Raw genomic sequence first — 16,164 nt, 5'->3', positions numbered from 1 at the left:
CAGGCGAGTAACTCAATGACCAAGAACGCATTAGCTAGACGGCCACTCCTAAAAGGGTACAGATACAGTTCACAAACTTCGCCCGCTACGCCAGAACGTCATGTTTCAAAGGACTTTTCACACAGCCAGCCTGCGCTGCCAATTCCTATCCCCCTTTCCTCGAGGCCCTCAACGAAGGTATGCGAAACCTGAGGGCCCACCTTCTGCGTTTACTCGTCGCTGTGTGTGCGTCTTGGGTTGGCGCAGTCATTGGCGACGTGCTTCCATTCAATTGGGCAGCAACCTGTAGTCGTTGATGCCTCTGTAGAAGCTCCTCCCATACCCTGCGTCTCTCAAATTCTGTCCTTCTAGCAGTTTCTTGGTCGCCAGGGTCTAGCGCATCAATTAGGTTGTCCACTTCGTCGCGATGATGCAGCTCTGCAAGTACTCGCTGGCGACTAAAAGCATCCGCAGAGGTCACTACGAGAGCGATTTGTGAGTAAATGATCATATCAACGTGCTAGAATATGAGCGAAGGAGGGCTACTTGAACTCACGATCGATGTTGGCCAGATCTTCATGCGGCGGCAACTCAGCTGGACAATTCCCCTTGAGGCTTATGAGCAATAGCTCTGAATAGTCTTCGCTATAAGAAAGCTTGGACAGGAACTCTGATTCCGTGGAAAAAACGTCTAATCCAAACAAGAAGTCGTTGGTAAGCACAACATTCGTACACAAGTCTTCAAGAACGTAGAAGTCGCATTTCACGCTTTGTCGTGATGCAGCAAATGTCCAGTCTACCCCGCGGACTAGGCCACATGTGAAGGCTTCAGAACCATCAGCAAGCTCAAGATCAAGAAATTTCTGAAGATTCCTGTCGATGTTGAAGCCGCGGGAAATAGCATATGCTTTGGACATAACCATGACGTCTGATCCTGTATCAGGAAGGGCCGACAGGCTGTTCATCAATGAGACCATGCAGGCACCGCCTCTCATTCCCAACAAGGCGCAGGCCGAGCCGTTTGCCACCTTGACGAACAGCAGCGGTGATCCTGCTTTTATACTTCTTTAACGTCTGCGGTGCACGAAGGAAGGCGCCTGAGAGGACCAGATCATGAGAGATGTGCGGGAGAATGAAGCATGCCAGATTCGTCACTTTCTATTCCCCTCTGAAACTGAAGGGAACCTCTAGGCAGCCTGGAGACAAGACATCACCCCCGGTTGGCAACTGGATTAGTCGTTCTGTATGAGGTTTGGGCTCAAGACGCAATTTTTGAGCCAAGTGGGCTGAGATAATGTTGAACTGGGCCCCTGTATCGGGCAAGGCTTCTATGAACTCTGTCCCAGCCTTTGCTGCAATGCTGTATGTGCATCTGCCAGAAGACTTGGGAAGGTTGAGTGAGGAACTGGCTCGAGCAGCCATTGCCAGTGCTTGGTGGAAGGTCAAGACACTTCTTGGAAGACGAGACGGAGTTAGTTTCCCTGAAAGTGCCAGCAGAGGCCGACTTTCTCTCGAAACGGCTCCGAGCCTGTTGGCCGGGACGGGTAATGTGTTCTCCAGCATCTCATTTAAGTCATTCTGACACTGTCAAGGATGAACTGTCCCGCGATGGGCTCCATCGAATCCGTCGCTATAACGAAAAGTCAATCACAGTGGCAGTCGGACTGATCTGTATTGCACTCGCTGCAACTCTGCTCATCGGAACCATCGTCGGCTTTTCGTACGTGTCTAGCTGGTCAGCGAAAGTGGGCATGATATGTGCCTTTACCATCGCGTTTGCTTCGTGTGTAGGTCTGACAACGAATGCAAAACGAGGGAAGATCTTCGCGGGAACTGCAGCGTAAGAGACGCTCGTAACCTTCTAGCTTATGAACATCTTATTGACAATCGTACTTAGATACGCCGCTGTGCTGGTCGTGACTGTTGGTAGCGGAGATCTATCAGGGAACCAGTGCTGTCAACCGCAGTGAGCCATGCCGCTGTCCGCGGTCTTTTATGCTCTCGTGTTCACAGCAGCGGTTTTTTCGGAGGATAGGTGAGAAGGTCTTCCGCGTTTCGATACAAATCGTGGAAAGACAGCACCGCTGACGAAAAACAAAAGTGTCTAAGCCCCAGAGAGAGTCGCGAAAAGGTTTAGTCGACGCGGTAGAGTCCACAACGGCGCCCGGCTTGGCCGACCGGACGCGATGGGGGGTATCGCAGCCGGGGGTGACAGGGATGGGAAGCAGATGCTTGGGAGACTCGCAGGGCGAACAGGGTCGGCAACGAGAACGACTGACAGCTTCAGTCGTGGGGGCGAGATGTCGATTTTCTTGGGAATGGCGCCGAAATCGGGGCTGGCTGGGGTCATTGAGAAGATGCGTCAGTGATTCCCGAAAAGGAGTGATCAACGCATGACGAATTGACCTCAGACCCTGGGGATTGAGTCACTGGTAGACTGGGTGTTGGGGAATGGTCGGGTGTAACAGTGGTAAAGTGCCAGCCGATGATAAAAAAGCTCCGAGCCGATATTTCCCACCGTAACGGTACGGTGGTGCCCCGAACCGAATGGCGAGCTGGGCTGCGGTTGCACTTGCACGTACGTCTCTGAAGAGCTGTAGGCGGCGGTGGTGTTGCAGAAAATTGTCGGGACTCGGAAGGGAAGGCAAGACAAGTGCTGGAGTAAGACAGGCTGACTGGTGGCTGGCTGGCTGGTGAGAAGGAGCAAAAGGGAAGAGATACGTATTGTTCGCACTTGCCTCCGTTTAGCAGGACCTTTACATCGTCCGGATACTTGGATACATCATACCTTACGAAGAAGCTGCGATGTGGGCAGGTGTGGTGGGGGAGTTCTTGACCTCATTCGGCCAATGAGAGGCTGATCGCAAGCCGCCCCCGTCAGCCCATCGCCCAAGAATGCGTGTAGAGAGACAAGACGTTGCTACTGTTAGATAAAAACCCAGAAGCTTTGATAGTGCTGCATCATCACGGTCTAATCTGCAGCGTGGCTTTTCACTCTGCAAGCTTTCACAGATTTGGAGTATCGTTCCTATCCCTCGTCTAATCTCAGGCTGATCTCAGGCTGTAAGGCTTACGGGCATACGTGTGCATGTCCGAAGCTCGGTCTTTTTGTCACTGAGTTACGGTGGCGGTAGCGGCGATGGGGCCGGTGCTGAAGCGGAGGACCGATGCATTTCCGATGCACTCGGGGCTTCTTAGCCTGGCCTTGAATCAGAACTTGTCGCCCAGCTCGGGTACCTTGCGTTTGATGCTCCTGGTGCAGTCTACCTCACCTTACATTAAGGCAGTCGCGAGCATGGAAAGCACCCTTCTCTTTGCTTCCATCACTCCTAAAATCTCTAGACCTCCCTGGGAAATGCCCCTTTTACCTTACTAAGGCAGAGCTGATGTTTCTGTCTGAGTTGACGGTGCCCTGAGATGCCATTTGCCCCCCCTTGCCCCATGCTCTTTGAGTCTTTCCCCTTCCCGTTCAGTTGGAGTCGCCCCCTGGTCCCTTTGCATCCATCTCATTTGTTTGGGTTTTGCGTGCTGCGAGCAGCCAACAGCAAGCACGTGTTATTCGTCTGTTGGGGAGAGAAATGGGTTCCATCCAAATTCGTATTGATACTTCGTACACTACCTAATAAGGCGAGGTAGAGAGAGACAATCTACAACGAGTGGGTGGAAAAAAGGAAGGAAATCCCCATTCCGTCATGATACCTACCTACCTGACTTAGGAATACATCAATACCTAACTACCTCTACAAACCGTTCGCTGTTGGATTGCGCATTGTGCCATCGCCGCGTCCGACCGCGTCCCGGCTTTTTTCTCTATCTTTAACCCCCCTCCGACTATAACCCATCCCAAATAATTATCGGCATCCCGTACATCATCTGGAAAAGAAGAAACAAGACAGAGAGTGGCAGCAGTAGCTAGAGCAGTGGGCACTGAGCACCGACAAGCAAAGCAGCAAAGGAAGGAAGCAAGCAGGCAATTAATCAATGCAGAGCGAGATCGATATTATTCCCACCCCGTCAGGTCAAGATACAGCGTAGCGCCAAACTCAACTCGCGTCCTCACTCTGCCACTCTCCACTACTACACCCTCCCCAAAAACTCAATCTTTTTTAACCCTCCCACTTCTGCGCAGCAGCACTCAAATATCATTCCGGCAACGCCCCTCCACCTTCCCTCTCTTCCTTCTTTTCCCCCTCCCCCCTTGTCCCCCGATCCGCCCACCTTCAACCAACAACGGGCAACGGCGACAAAAAGCGACCACAGCGACAACGACGTAACCTTCTATCACAACCTGCCCACTGGGCCAACCTGATACAGTCCGGGGCTCACAGAGCTCTTTTCTTCCTCTCCCTTCATCGTCCGCGACCAAACGACATTTGCCCATCATGGCGTGGTCCAAGTCGACGCGGATCAGCATCATGCTGGCCATCGATGTCGTCTTCTTTCTCGTCGAGTTGATTGTTGGCTTGGTCGTCAAGTCGCTGGCCCTGACTGCCGATGCCTTCCACATGGTGCGTTTGCCCCGATACTACCCTGCCGCGCCGCGTGCGACACATCGCTAATTCAAGTAGCTCAACGACATCATTTCTCTCTGTGTCGGACTCTGGGCCGTCGCCGTCGCAAGAAAGGCTACTACCGACAAGTACTCCTACGGTGTATGTCATCCCCCTCCCACTGATTGAAGACAACGTGGAGCTGACTTGAGTGTGCAGTGGTTGCGAGCCGAGATTCTCGGCGCCTTCTTCAATGCCGTCTTCCTCATCGCTCTCTGCGTCTCTATTATTCTCGAGGCCATTACCCGATTCTTTGACCCTCCCGAAATCGAAAACCCCGTCCTTATTCTCGTTGTTGGTGCATTCGGCCTTGCCTCCAACCTCGTCGGCTTCTTTGTCCTCGGCGGCCATGGCCACTCCCACGGCGGCGGCCACGATCACGATCACGGCGACGGCGAGCACGACCACGGACACGATCACCCCCACTCTGCAGAACACGCTGCCGAGGAAGGCCGCGCTCACGTCTCGCACGCTACCGACAACGATGGTGGCAACGTTGGCGATGTTCTTCCTGAAGCCATCGTCGCTAGAGCCTCCGCCGGTGCCAACCCTGAGACGCCCCGTCGCATTCGCTTCGATGGGGAGTCCGACCCGTCGGGCCGAGCCCAAAGCCGCACATCGGCCACCTCCAAGAGCCAGAACCGAAGAAACAGCTCGCGAAACCACTCGCGTCTCACTAGCATTGAAGACATCAGCATCTATCCTTCAAGCTTCCGCCAGGAAATTATTGACGCCAGCCGTTCTCAGCGTGACGGACAGGAATCGACCACGAGCGAGAGCGAGGTCGAGGAGACCGTCATCGAGGATGGCGAGCCTGATGAGCAGTCGCCTCTGCTCAAGTCTAAGGGCAACGACCATTCCTACATGATCGAGAACTCCCGTGGCCGATCCTCCCACAAGCATTCGAGACGCGAGTCCAGCCTTCACATCGACCACAACCACAACAAGGAGCGCAAGAAGGCCTCTGGCGGCCACGGCCACGATCACGGCGATATGGGAATGAACGCCATGGTTCTTCATGTCATTGGTGATGCTCTTGGTAACGTTGGTGTGATTGTCACCGCTCTTATCATCTGGCTGACCGATTGGCCTGGCCGTTTCTACGCCGATCCCGCTGTCTCTCTGTTCATTACTCTCATTATCCTCAAGTCCGCCATCCCCCTCACGAAGGCGACCTCCAAGGTCCTTCTCCAGGCCACCCCCGACAACATCGACCTTCAAGAGATCCGCGAGGACATTGAGAAGTTGGAAGGTGTCATCAGCTGCCACCACGTTCACGTCTGGCAACTCTCCGATACCAAGATTGTTGCCTCTCTTCACGTCCATGTCAACTTCCCAATCTCCGCTGAGAACGGCGAGAAGTACATGAAGCTTGCAAAGTCGGCCCGCAGATGTCTCCACGGCTTCGGCATTCACGCGGCCACCATCCAACCCGAATTTTGCGGCGATGACGAGCACCACAATGTTACTGAGCCTGAGCGCATTACTCAATACGATGGCACTGCCATTGCTGGCTCGCCAAAGCAGACTTGCCTGTTACAGTGCGTAGACAACTGCGAAGCAGGTGGCTGTTGTACCGAGTCTACAGCTGCTGGAAGTGTGCGCAGCCAGTCTACCCATAGCCATGACGGCCACGACCATGACCACGGCAACGGTCACAGCCACGACGACCATGGACACTCTCATTAATTCGGTTCGCGGCACAGCTCTCTCTAATACCACCTTTTCTCAATAGAGCGCGGCACATCTTGAATAGGGTCCATGGGGGTTCTCATTTTTCTTCATCGCAAGGGCGAGGCTTTTTGCTTTCTTATCCTGCTACTTGGAACTACCAAAAAGACTGGCGTTTATGGGACTGGGGCAAGACAGAGGTAAGGGTGAAAGTACTATCACGCACGTGAACCTAAGAAGGAAGGGGACGGCGACTCCAAATCCTGTTTTGGCAGAAGCAACTTGGTTACGGCTTACATCGGTGGGCCGCCCACGTTGCCTCCCCTTTCCATCCTTCGTTTCTTTTTTCAGTTATTTTCGGAGCGGTTGTGTCTTCCTTTTGTAGAATATCCCATTAGCTCTAATATCATCAAAGACGGCGCGATCCAGTCAGGATGTGGGGCGTGTACAACCAGCTAAGTCAAACAAGAAATACAAATTTCACAGCAAACCTTTTTACCCAGTTTGCATTCATAAAGTACGGGAACCAAACTCGTGTGGATTTGTTGTGGGCTTTTGGTCGACAACGCACCGGTTTTGCCGGGTGGCTTTCTACTTACCACCTGCGAAAAAACCTTCGCAGGGCTTTCCGCGTCGGGAGACTCTCGGTATCCTCCCTTAGATATCACAGTATGACGGCGACATTCTGACGATATACAACTGTCAGCATTTGGCTCTGATTTATGCTCTGTCGCTAGGATACCTACACTTCAACTGGCCATCTCGGAACTAGCCCACCACTCGCGGCGCAACCCCCACTATGCCCGTTTTCTGTCATGATTGCAGACGTTGCAACATTCTGCAGTGTCGCATGCGTCGTCTTCAGCATGCGGGGGAAGTATGACGAGCGGGAAGAAAATACCATGCCTAGCGGAGCGGTTCATCCGCTCAGAAGTTGTTCGCAGTCACACATGCAGTCTCAAGCATAAATACGTCAAGAGGACCGATGGGCAAATGAAGAGGCATACTAGACTGAGGGAGGTATCATTACGACTTTGAGGTTGGCTATTTCCTCCTCCTCGTCCCTCTCTCTTCCCTTCCGAAAGTGTTTCTTGTTTTACTAATACACAAAAAGCACGGCACGCTAGGGACGCCCGTCGCGATCCTTTTCTCGTGCCCCTATTCTTTTTTTTAACCCCTCGCTGTGGTTTGCCACGTTTCACTTCCCCTAAAACCTAGTTGTAATGATAATGTATAATCCCGCCTAACCTCCGCTGTCTCAAGCCCTGGAAGAACGCCTAAAATGTAATGTGAATTCACGCAACCCCATTTCGGAAGCATGATAAGATGACTGTGAGGATGGGAGAAAGGAGGTAATTTGTGAGTTGAGGGCATGGTAAGAGACGCATTGGCATATCCTGCCGGCGACTCATATCTCTGGCTTCATCCCATGAGCAAGCGGCTTAAGACCGTTTATTTGGGCAGCGAACTGGAAGGCTTCTTGATGACAAGCTTTACCTTCTTTGGGGCAGGCTGACCTTCAACGGGAGGTGGTGATGCTTGCGGCGGAGGCTTCGGCGGTAGGGATGCCGGAACTGGTGGAGGAGGACTGGCCGCGGACGGTGCGCCAGGGAGAGGTTTGCGAGCCGGCTTCGCATTGATGCTCTCAGATGGGGGAGGGGCTGGTGATCCGGCGGGAGAAGCACGAACACTCAACGGTGTGCCAGGTCTGCGAATCTTTGACGGATCTCTGTAGGGCATCTGGCTTTTGACACCAAGTTTCTTCAGGATCTTCCTGAGGTTGGGATGCCGGAACTTGAACATCCTGCGCTTCTTAACCACAGTGCCGTCAGGTCGGACAGTAAGCTTCGCCTTCTTGAGAGCTGGCGATGCCTCATCAACCCCCGGGATCTTGTCGGGCCGAGGCCGCTTCTGCGATTTGCTGCTGCCGGGCTCGGGTGTTGGTTGAGGAGTAGAACGGCCATTTTGCTGCATGGACGACGACGATGACGCCGAAGACACCACAGATTTGGCGATGCCTGCCTTGACGATACCTGGCTTCACACTCGGCGGCCTTGACCCGGGGAGCTTTGAGAATGACGGCTTTGGGGTAGATGCCTTGGCATTCGAGTGCGCGACAATGGAGTCTGCCTCCCGAGGGATAGGGGACGGTGCGGCGCTTGGAACGGGAGACTGTGCAGCAGAGACCGGCGATGGGCGAGAGGCCGTGGGAGCGGGGCGTGGAAGGGAGACCGTAGGCTTGCTGGGTTTGGCAACACCACTCTTCATATTGACGATGAGTCGTTTGGGTTCGGGCGGCCGAGATGGTACAACTACAGGAGCAGGCGCAGGTGCAGATACCGGTGCTGGTGCTGGCGCCGGTGGTTCGGGCTCTTTGATCTTTTGCGGTATGCCCGTCTTGAAGAACGCCTTGAAGTTGATGATGTTCTGCGCGTTTGTTAGCAAAATAAACGACGAAATAGCCAACTCCAAATGAAAAACTGACTCTGCCAGGTTGACGCTGGACAGGACGATTAACTCTCCATCGTTTAGGATACTTCAAAGTAATCGTCCATCGGTCAGCAGCATCCACAATGGTGCCGCAAAGCTCCAGCAGCGTGATCTTCTCGGAACGCCCGATCAGGTTAGAATTGATAGCCTTCCAGAAAGCTCGCTCCAGTGCCGCTTCTTGCTCTGAAAACTGTTCTTCCATCTCTGTCCTCAAAGCCTCGAGTGCGACGTTGATATCCTGCTTTCGAGCAAATTCTTTTCGCCTCTTCTGCGTCTCTGCTTCCGTATTGTCCACAATCATGAGTCCGCCATCAGGAACAGCAGGTGCCACCTTGGCCTTCGACTGCTCTCCAAAGGCGAGGCTAGCCAGACCTGTACAGAAGATCTTGACGAGTTTATCCCGCACGAATGGAGACCGATCAGTGCTCATGACGGAAAGAATCAGGCGGAAGATAGGCAGATCCATCAAATAACCCAGATCCACCAGAGCCTCGAAAGCCTTGAGTCGAACCAAGTCGCACGTGTCATCCTGCAAGTACTGGACAAAAGCCACAGCACTTTTGGGAATCACTCCGGCTTTCATGAGTTTGCGTCTGCATTCGAGCGCGGTGGTCGTCCAGATGTTCTGGTAAGAGTTGGCCCATTCGTCCATCCTACGGAAGCGATCAATCTCGACGATAGCCTCCTTAAGGAAACCTCTCTCTTCGGCTGACATGTCCACCTCCATGGCATCGTCTGACTCCCGTCGCTTCTCTGGAATCAAGCTATGGGCGAGAGCCTCCAAAAGCTTGGCAACGTAGAAATGGTCCGAGTATGGGTTATTGGCATTGTTGTTAAACTGAACCTGATTCAGAAGGAACCGTCGTGCGGCTTCGGGACATCTACCGTTGGCATCGCGAATCTTTGCAATGGCCATAGGCAGTGCGCTCTGCACGGTGTACTGCTTCTTGTCGGAAAAGTCGTTTGGCCGAGGCATGGAGGTATCGGCATAGCAAAACATCTCGGTGAAGGCTTTCAGTAGATGGGTCATACCAGCCATTGAGACCTTATCCGCGGCGTGGTGATATAGCATCTCCGCAGCCATTGTCCTAATACCGTGGAAGTATCGCCGGTCGACAAGGGTTCTGGTAAGAAACGTCGAAACCAGTGGATGAGGCGGACTCTTCTTGAGATAAAGCATCGAATCCTGCTGCGCCACGACATCCCTATCTTGCTGGAGCTGGGACACGTACATGTAGCTCTGGAGATTTGTCTTCATCTCGCAAGCCCATTCAAAGTCAGCGTCCATCCGAATCCACTCGTAAGACTCTTGGTCCATGGCCTTTTCGATCTCGGGCTCCCATTCGGAAAAATCCCACTTCCTCATATCTTCGGGATTGGTCAGAACGTCGCCCAGGCAATATAAGAGTGCGTCTTCGTTATTGTCAGGGTCGGCAGCAGACTGTGCGCTGAGCTTTTCCGTTGCTCTCCTCTTCCTCTTCAATCGCTTGTACTTGGTGTTGTAAGGAATCTCGAACTTAGCGGCCTTAGCAGCATCCTCGCGAATCTCCACTATGTGCTCGTAAGGCGTTCCATCAGCTTCGTGAATTCTGATGGTCATGGGGCCTGTAAAAAGACCGGCCTTTTCGTCCGTCTTGACACCATGCGCCTTTTCCTTGATGGCTCGAAGAAATTCTGATTTCTTCAGGAGCTCAGCTTCAGTCAGGGCTTTGTCCTGAACTTGTCTTATAGTCATCTCGACGCAGAGTCGCTTTTTGTTGAAACGTTGGAAAACGTCGAACCTGGGGCAGCCCGAGCCGTAAACCCATTGGTTCCAGAACGCCTCCAGTTTGTTCCTGGCATTCTTTTCGCAAACCCGCTGAAACGACTCTGTGTTGATAATCCATTCGCTCTGTCTGTCTCCGATGTTGGCCTTGTAAAGAATTCGGGAAATGATGCGTGTGAGGTTGGTCTGGGCAGGTGCTTTCATCAACCGCTTGTCGAGAATGAAGAGCACCAAGGGCGCCTTGAGTGCCATGAATTCCATCTCGAAATCTCCAATGTGCAGGAAATGGCCAAGTTCGTGCAGTGATGGTCGCTTGATATCAACTGTCACCAGCTTGTCTGACATTGTCTTCATCCGAAACCTGTAGTCGTTGTTGCCGCATAGTTTCTTCAGGAAAAGATCGGTCATGTAATAGGCGATGCCGATGACGACCCAAAGGTCTCTGCGAGTATTGGGGAAAAGGTTGATCCCACTCCACTGCGAGGCCAGGCTGTACACCAATTGTCTTGTGACGTCTACCTCTAGGTCGATGATGTCCTCGGGGAACAGTAGGCGGGTGCTAACGAAGGAGAGTGATTGGAGGGCTACCGTATCCTCCACCATGTCATCGAGAAAGCACATCTTGTAGTTGTCGAATGGATATCGAGCAAACGTGAGGGTGAAGAAGTCAGCAGCCGCGGCGAGCGCTGCACACGTGTTCTGGACCTCTGCAGCTCTTCCCGGGAGGCAGTAGCCGTGAATCTTGAGCGCGCTAGCTCCGAGTTTCTCGTCGTTCTCTTCCGTGCGAAAATCTGAGAATAAGTCGACGTGCTCGAACGGACCGACCGCGAAGCCGATTTTCTGCACGGCAACTCGCTTCTCCATCTCGAAAGTCATAATCTTCTTCTGCTCGTCTTCAGGATCGACGATCTCGTCTGACAAAATGCCAGAGCACACGACTGTCATCTCTAGAAGCTTGTCTTCCTCGGTAAGAGCGAAGTCTCTGTCAGCCTTGGACTGGTTTGCCCCGCGATCGCGGTTGCCATTGGCATTACCATTTCTGTGTTGGGTAGCCAGTGGTTGCCAAAGTGCATCGCCCAGCGTCCTCGGACATTTGACGGCCATCGTCCACGTCGGAAGCGTGCCGGGGTCGTCGATGCAGGGGAAGATGCAAGAAGCAGTGCCTGGCTCGATGGAATGTCGAGTATAGGCATGCGGATATCGAAGATCTCCAGCATCAACGCCAACAAACTGAACGCCATCCCGCACGAGCTTGGTCTTGAAAGGTATCGTGACACGGTACTCCCTTGAACTAGTCAGTTCGCTCTCGGGGAGCTCCGCAGAATTTGGCGTCACGCTCGAAACGCGAATCTTGAGCGTCGGCCGTCTGGCAATTCCCGCTCCAGGTACCGGCTCCTCCTTAGCAGCTCCCTTGGTCTTCTTAAGATCCCTCAAACTGACTCGCAAGGCACCATCAGCGGGCGTACAGCCTACCAGCTCTCTATTCTCGGCAGGCACGTCGCTCCTTCGGGTGTGCATAAGGGGTCGCATCCGGATCTTCCTAAGGTCGTGATGCGAGGCGTTCCAGTCATAGTATTTCGGATAATCCAGTAACTTATACGGATCCGTGTACGTCGCTGACACCTTTTTGGGTGGCCCCAGGGGGTTCTGGTCCTTGAGGGCGGTGACCGTAATATTCTTAACGTCGATTTCGGACTGTCGCGCATCGATGGCGAACTCGTCAAGCTGGGCATTTCCGACCATGCCAAACGTGATGTGGGATTTTCCTTCGATTCGCTTCGCCCGAAAGTTGATCTCGAGCTCGACATCTTGTTTCAGGACGAAATACGGATAGGGTGGCTCGTCTTTCATAGGAGGGAGATCGTCTTCGGAATCGCTGCCGATGACCTCGTCAACGGCGGGGGCGGCCGCAGTGGCCTCGATGGCGCTCATGGTGGGCTCAGTTTGCGCTCCAGAGTATGACGTCGCAGTTTGGCATCAAGCAAAAAGCTCGAGTCGCTCGGTCGAACGCCCAGTCGTTTGTTTGATGAATTTGAGGTCCGGCGGATACGATCCAAAGAAGGTGCGCCGGCGCGAGATTCTCAGGTGCAGGATTGAACGAGGGCCACGATCATCCTGTCGCTGCGGTCGGCGTCGCAAAGGTAGGAAATCGGTCGTTAGAGGTCGTCGGAGGAAATTAAATGGAATAGGCGAAGGGCCGGCGGCAGCTGAGAATATTAACAATGCCGTTCTCCAACGATACGACGGTACGACCAGCTGAGAGGTAGGAGGTTGAGAGAGGTTCTGCTGCGACCAAACACAAAATCTGAGGTCGGCAGCAGCTGGTGCAGTTCAGGCCTTCCAAGGTCAGCGCGTCCCACGGTTCGCCGCGACTGAGATGGAGCTGCCGGAGCCACCTTGGCTCCTGCGCCTGAGGTGCCTGCCCGTTGGGCGGGTCACGACTCCCGTTTACCTCGAGCTCGGTTATGTAAGCAGGCCACTCCACGAGGTGCCGCTCCACCTGTTGCTTGAGCCACCAAGCTCCTTCCCGAATCCGACCAGGTCCTTGAAAACAGAGCCGCCATGTCATCGCCATTTCTTCCCACTTTCTGGAAGGAAACCACAACTTATTGCGCGACTCATAAGCGCCTACTTCCTGAGGCTAACTACTTTAAGTAGCTGACGGAGGCATTTCACAATCACAAAGGGAGGGTGATATTGTTCATTTCAGCATCGACAATATAGGACAATTCGAACGCTTATTCTTGAGCCATGCTAACCCAACAGTCTACATATGATAATGTTACAACTAGACATCGCACTACCCCGATGCAAGACAAGAAGCAGCCACGGCACACCAGGTATCGCACAGTCACAGCCCAACCCTGCAGCCGACTACCTCTCGTCAGGTTCGGCCACGGCGATCACGACGTCTTTTCCTCGCATGTACCCTCAGTGTCTCCTCATCACGCAACTCTTCAGGGAGATCGAAGTCGATCTCGGGTATCTCTGGTAACGGATGTCCCCATGCCACCACCTTACGGCCCGCACGCCTGTGCCGGTGCAAAGCGCTCTCACGCTCGTATCTCTTCTTGAAGAAGGATTTGAATTCCCTTGGGGGTTCAGGCTTTGGAGGGGGCCGTGGCTGTGGTGTCGTACGTGGACGTTTCTTGCTATTCTTCGATCCTCTTGACCTTTCTGTGGCCTCTTCACGAATCTGTTTGGTCACAGAATCATTATCATCATCAGAACCTGGGGGGTCACCGTCGCTGATATCGCCAGTCTCGTCATCCCCTTCGACGTCGTCCTCACTGCTTTCGGAGTCTGCGGATGAATCCTCATCCCCGCTTGATGACTCTTCTGCTTCAGCTTTCTCGGCGAGAGCGCGGTCCTTCTCCGCCTTGCGGCGCTTCTCTTCTAAGCTCCACTGGCGGAACTTGTCGAGGATGGCTTGGCAGCCCTTGACAAAGTGCTGCCGTGCTGGCTCGAATTGCTTCTTTCGCGTCTCTGTTATACCACTCACGCCCATGACTCGGAGCCAGTCGTGACCCTGGAGACCATCTAGGAGGCGCGCAATCTGGTCTTTCTCATGCTGAGCTCGTCCCCGTTCGGTATTGCGAATGGACTTTTCCAGCCTTTCCGCTCTCTTGTGAGAAGATATAAAGGATGCATCAGGAAGAGGATCTTCAACAGGTTCTCGCTTTTGCGAGATGCCCAAGAAATCAAAGTCTATCCGCTGGGCATCGACAAGCTCGTCAAATAGAGCATCGCCGTATCCACGCACAGGAACATTGTGCCCAGCAGTCGAGTTTGCTAAGCCATCAAGTCCTGCACTGGGGTCTGGCGTCGCGCCTAGATTTCGGTGCCACAGGACTGGATGAGGGCGTGTGGGGTACGAGTCAAAAATGACTATCGGGGTATCGAAGGTGAAAAGCTCTGAAGGGGAAATCGTCAGTAAGTGTACAAGGATGTGTTTGCTCGGTCTCTGGGAGCAGAAGACAACTTCAAGGGAACTGGGGGCGTACGCTGTTCTTTAGGTTCATTGCCGATAACCTCGTCATACTCGGGGAAATACGCAGACAGCTCGCTCTTGAAGCGGGTGGCTTCTTGAGAGCGCAGTTTGCGGCCCCCCTCCTTTGTGTGGGTATCGACCTCGCGGGGTTGCAGGCGATCCAACTCGTGTTTAATCCCATTAATGACCTTTTCCTGATGCTTGGTCAACTGGGCAGCATTTTTATTCGCAGCAGCAGCGGCTGGATTCGGAGGATGCACCGTCGCGACGTGTTGCGGTGCGGGTTTCGGCGTGGGTTTTGCTAGGGGTGCGACCACCTGAGGCTTCGTGGCCGCGGTCGTGGTCGTGGTCGGATGCGGAGTCGGGGTGACGTTTGCCGTGGGCGTCGCGTTGGCGACAGCAGGCTTGCTCGATAACAAAGCAGGGCGAATGAGGATTTCGATGCTCGTTCGTGGTCGCTTGGGTTTCTGGTGTTCAAAATCGACGATATGATCGGTCTGGTCGAGCTGTCGCTTGGTGCGACCGGACAGCGTGTGCTGGTAGCTGGAGATGTTTTGGGGGGTGGCAGCGGCGCGCGTCACAGTGTTCGTGTTGGCGGCGGCGAAGGCCTGGACGGGATGGTGAAGGGGATGGGGGTGAAGCTGCTGCTGGACGAGGCCTTCAGTGTTGGTCCTCCGGGTGGAGCGCGTAACGGAGGCCATTGGCGACGATTGAATAGCCATTCATTGTTCTCTGGTTGATTCTTCGCGATGGCGATTGATGGTGACGATTGATGAATTTTTTTTCCTCCCGCTTGGTCTCCCTCGGTCGCAGAGTCACGGTCGGGTGTCGTCGTCGTCGATTGCGATGCGGGAAGGGCAGGCAGGCAGCGAGTGGTCTTCTGGCCCAGATTTGGGGGGTGTGGCACGGGTGGTTTGCTCCAAAGGTGCTTTCCTCGGGCTGTCTGGTCGCCTCCTTCTGCACTGTCTTTTACTGGGCGTACCTATCTCACGCTGGCAAGTGCCTGCCCAGTGTTTGCGTCCACCACGGGAATGCCTGCCTCTGCTGAATGCAGCGGGCAGCCGCTGAGGCCGCTGTGGGTGGGTTCCCTATCGGCGGTTCCGAAGGAGGGGGAGAAGGGAGTCTTTGGTCGAGGTACATCTCATTTCTGCTGAACCTTGGGCGAAACCTATGTACCGGCACTTGCCCTCCCTCCCGCTTTTAGAGGTGACAGAAATCCTGACATCAGCAAGCTCCTTGACTCTTTTCCCACTTTCCTGCCAGAAGTCACCCCTGATTCCCCTTGCCATACTCCGTAAGCAGATGTCAATGCATTGGGTTGAACGAAAACCAATAATTAGAAAGCCAGGTGCCACTAGTCTATCTGCCAGAACATCGGCAGCAGCATGTTGTTCAGTGTACGGATACAGATTGCTCCTTGTGGTTTAAGCAAACGCGTCGCAATTACATCATAGTGCAGAGTCGCGTTCTTTGCCGTTCGTAAACAGAAAATACATTAAAACGATTTCTGGCACCGATACAATTTGTAGCAGCCCATATTGCTATTCCGCAAAAAGAAGATTTACGAACCTACAACTGCGGTAGACACTCCGGTCCCCTGTTGTCAAAATATAGGAAATGTTGTAGAGTAAACAGACGGCAAATATGGGACGTGAAAGGGGTTTAAACCTAACATAGGATTTATCCATTCATCAATAGCTTCGGTTGAGTCTCTTTGC

At 53.5% G+C, this 16,164-nt stretch overlaps 4 protein-coding genes across 4 annotated transcripts; 1 reads left to right on the top strand and 3 right to left on the bottom strand.

The window, feature by feature from the left end:
• Positions 1–521: 521 nt before the first annotated feature.
• On the bottom strand, positions 522–1,401 carry CPAR01_01157 (uncharacterized protein; the record flags this gene model as incomplete). The annotated part of the gene is made up of 2 exons (XM_060485446.1): positions 522–1,030; positions 1,194–1,401. The coding sequence occupies 2 exons, from the start codon at positions 1,399–1,401 to the stop codon at positions 522–524; spliced, it is 717 nt and encodes a 238-aa protein (XP_060356303.1).
• A 2,960-nt stretch (positions 1,402–4,361) lies between these two features.
• Positions 4,362–6,218, top strand: CPAR01_01156 (cation diffusion facilitator; the record flags this gene model as incomplete). The annotated part of the gene is made up of 3 exons (XM_060485445.1): positions 4,362–4,487; positions 4,548–4,631; positions 4,689–6,218. 3 exons carry the CDS (start codon positions 4,362–4,364, stop codon positions 6,216–6,218), a joined length of 1,740 nt encoding a protein of 579 aa, XP_060356302.1.
• A 1,434-nt stretch (positions 6,219–7,652) lies between these two features.
• On the bottom strand, positions 7,653–12,387 carry CPAR01_01155 (uncharacterized protein; the record flags this gene model as incomplete). The annotated part of the gene is made up of 2 exons (XM_060485444.1): positions 7,653–8,627; positions 8,686–12,387. 2 exons carry the CDS (start codon positions 12,385–12,387, stop codon positions 7,653–7,655), a joined length of 4,677 nt encoding a protein of 1,558 aa, XP_060356301.1.
• Positions 12,388–13,339: 952 nt separating this feature from the next.
• CPAR01_01154 (uncharacterized protein) lies at positions 13,340–15,168 on the bottom strand (the record flags this gene model as incomplete). Its single annotated transcript, XM_060485443.1, has 2 exons — positions 13,340–14,370; positions 14,460–15,168. The coding sequence occupies 2 exons, from the start codon at positions 15,166–15,168 to the stop codon at positions 13,340–13,342; spliced, it is 1,740 nt and encodes a 579-aa protein (XP_060356300.1).
• Positions 15,169–16,164: the final 996 nt, after the last annotated feature.

Source organism: Colletotrichum paranaense (genome assembly GCF_030867605.1).
Source record: "Colletotrichum paranaense strain IMI 384185 chromosome Unknown Scaffold_1.1, whole genome shotgun sequence".
NCBI classification, from domain to species: domain Eukaryota; kingdom Fungi; phylum Ascomycota; class Sordariomycetes; order Glomerellales; family Glomerellaceae; genus Colletotrichum; species Colletotrichum paranaense.
The sequence above is the reverse complement of the archived record's forward strand: the minus strand, read 5'-3'. Positions and strand labels throughout refer to the sequence as shown.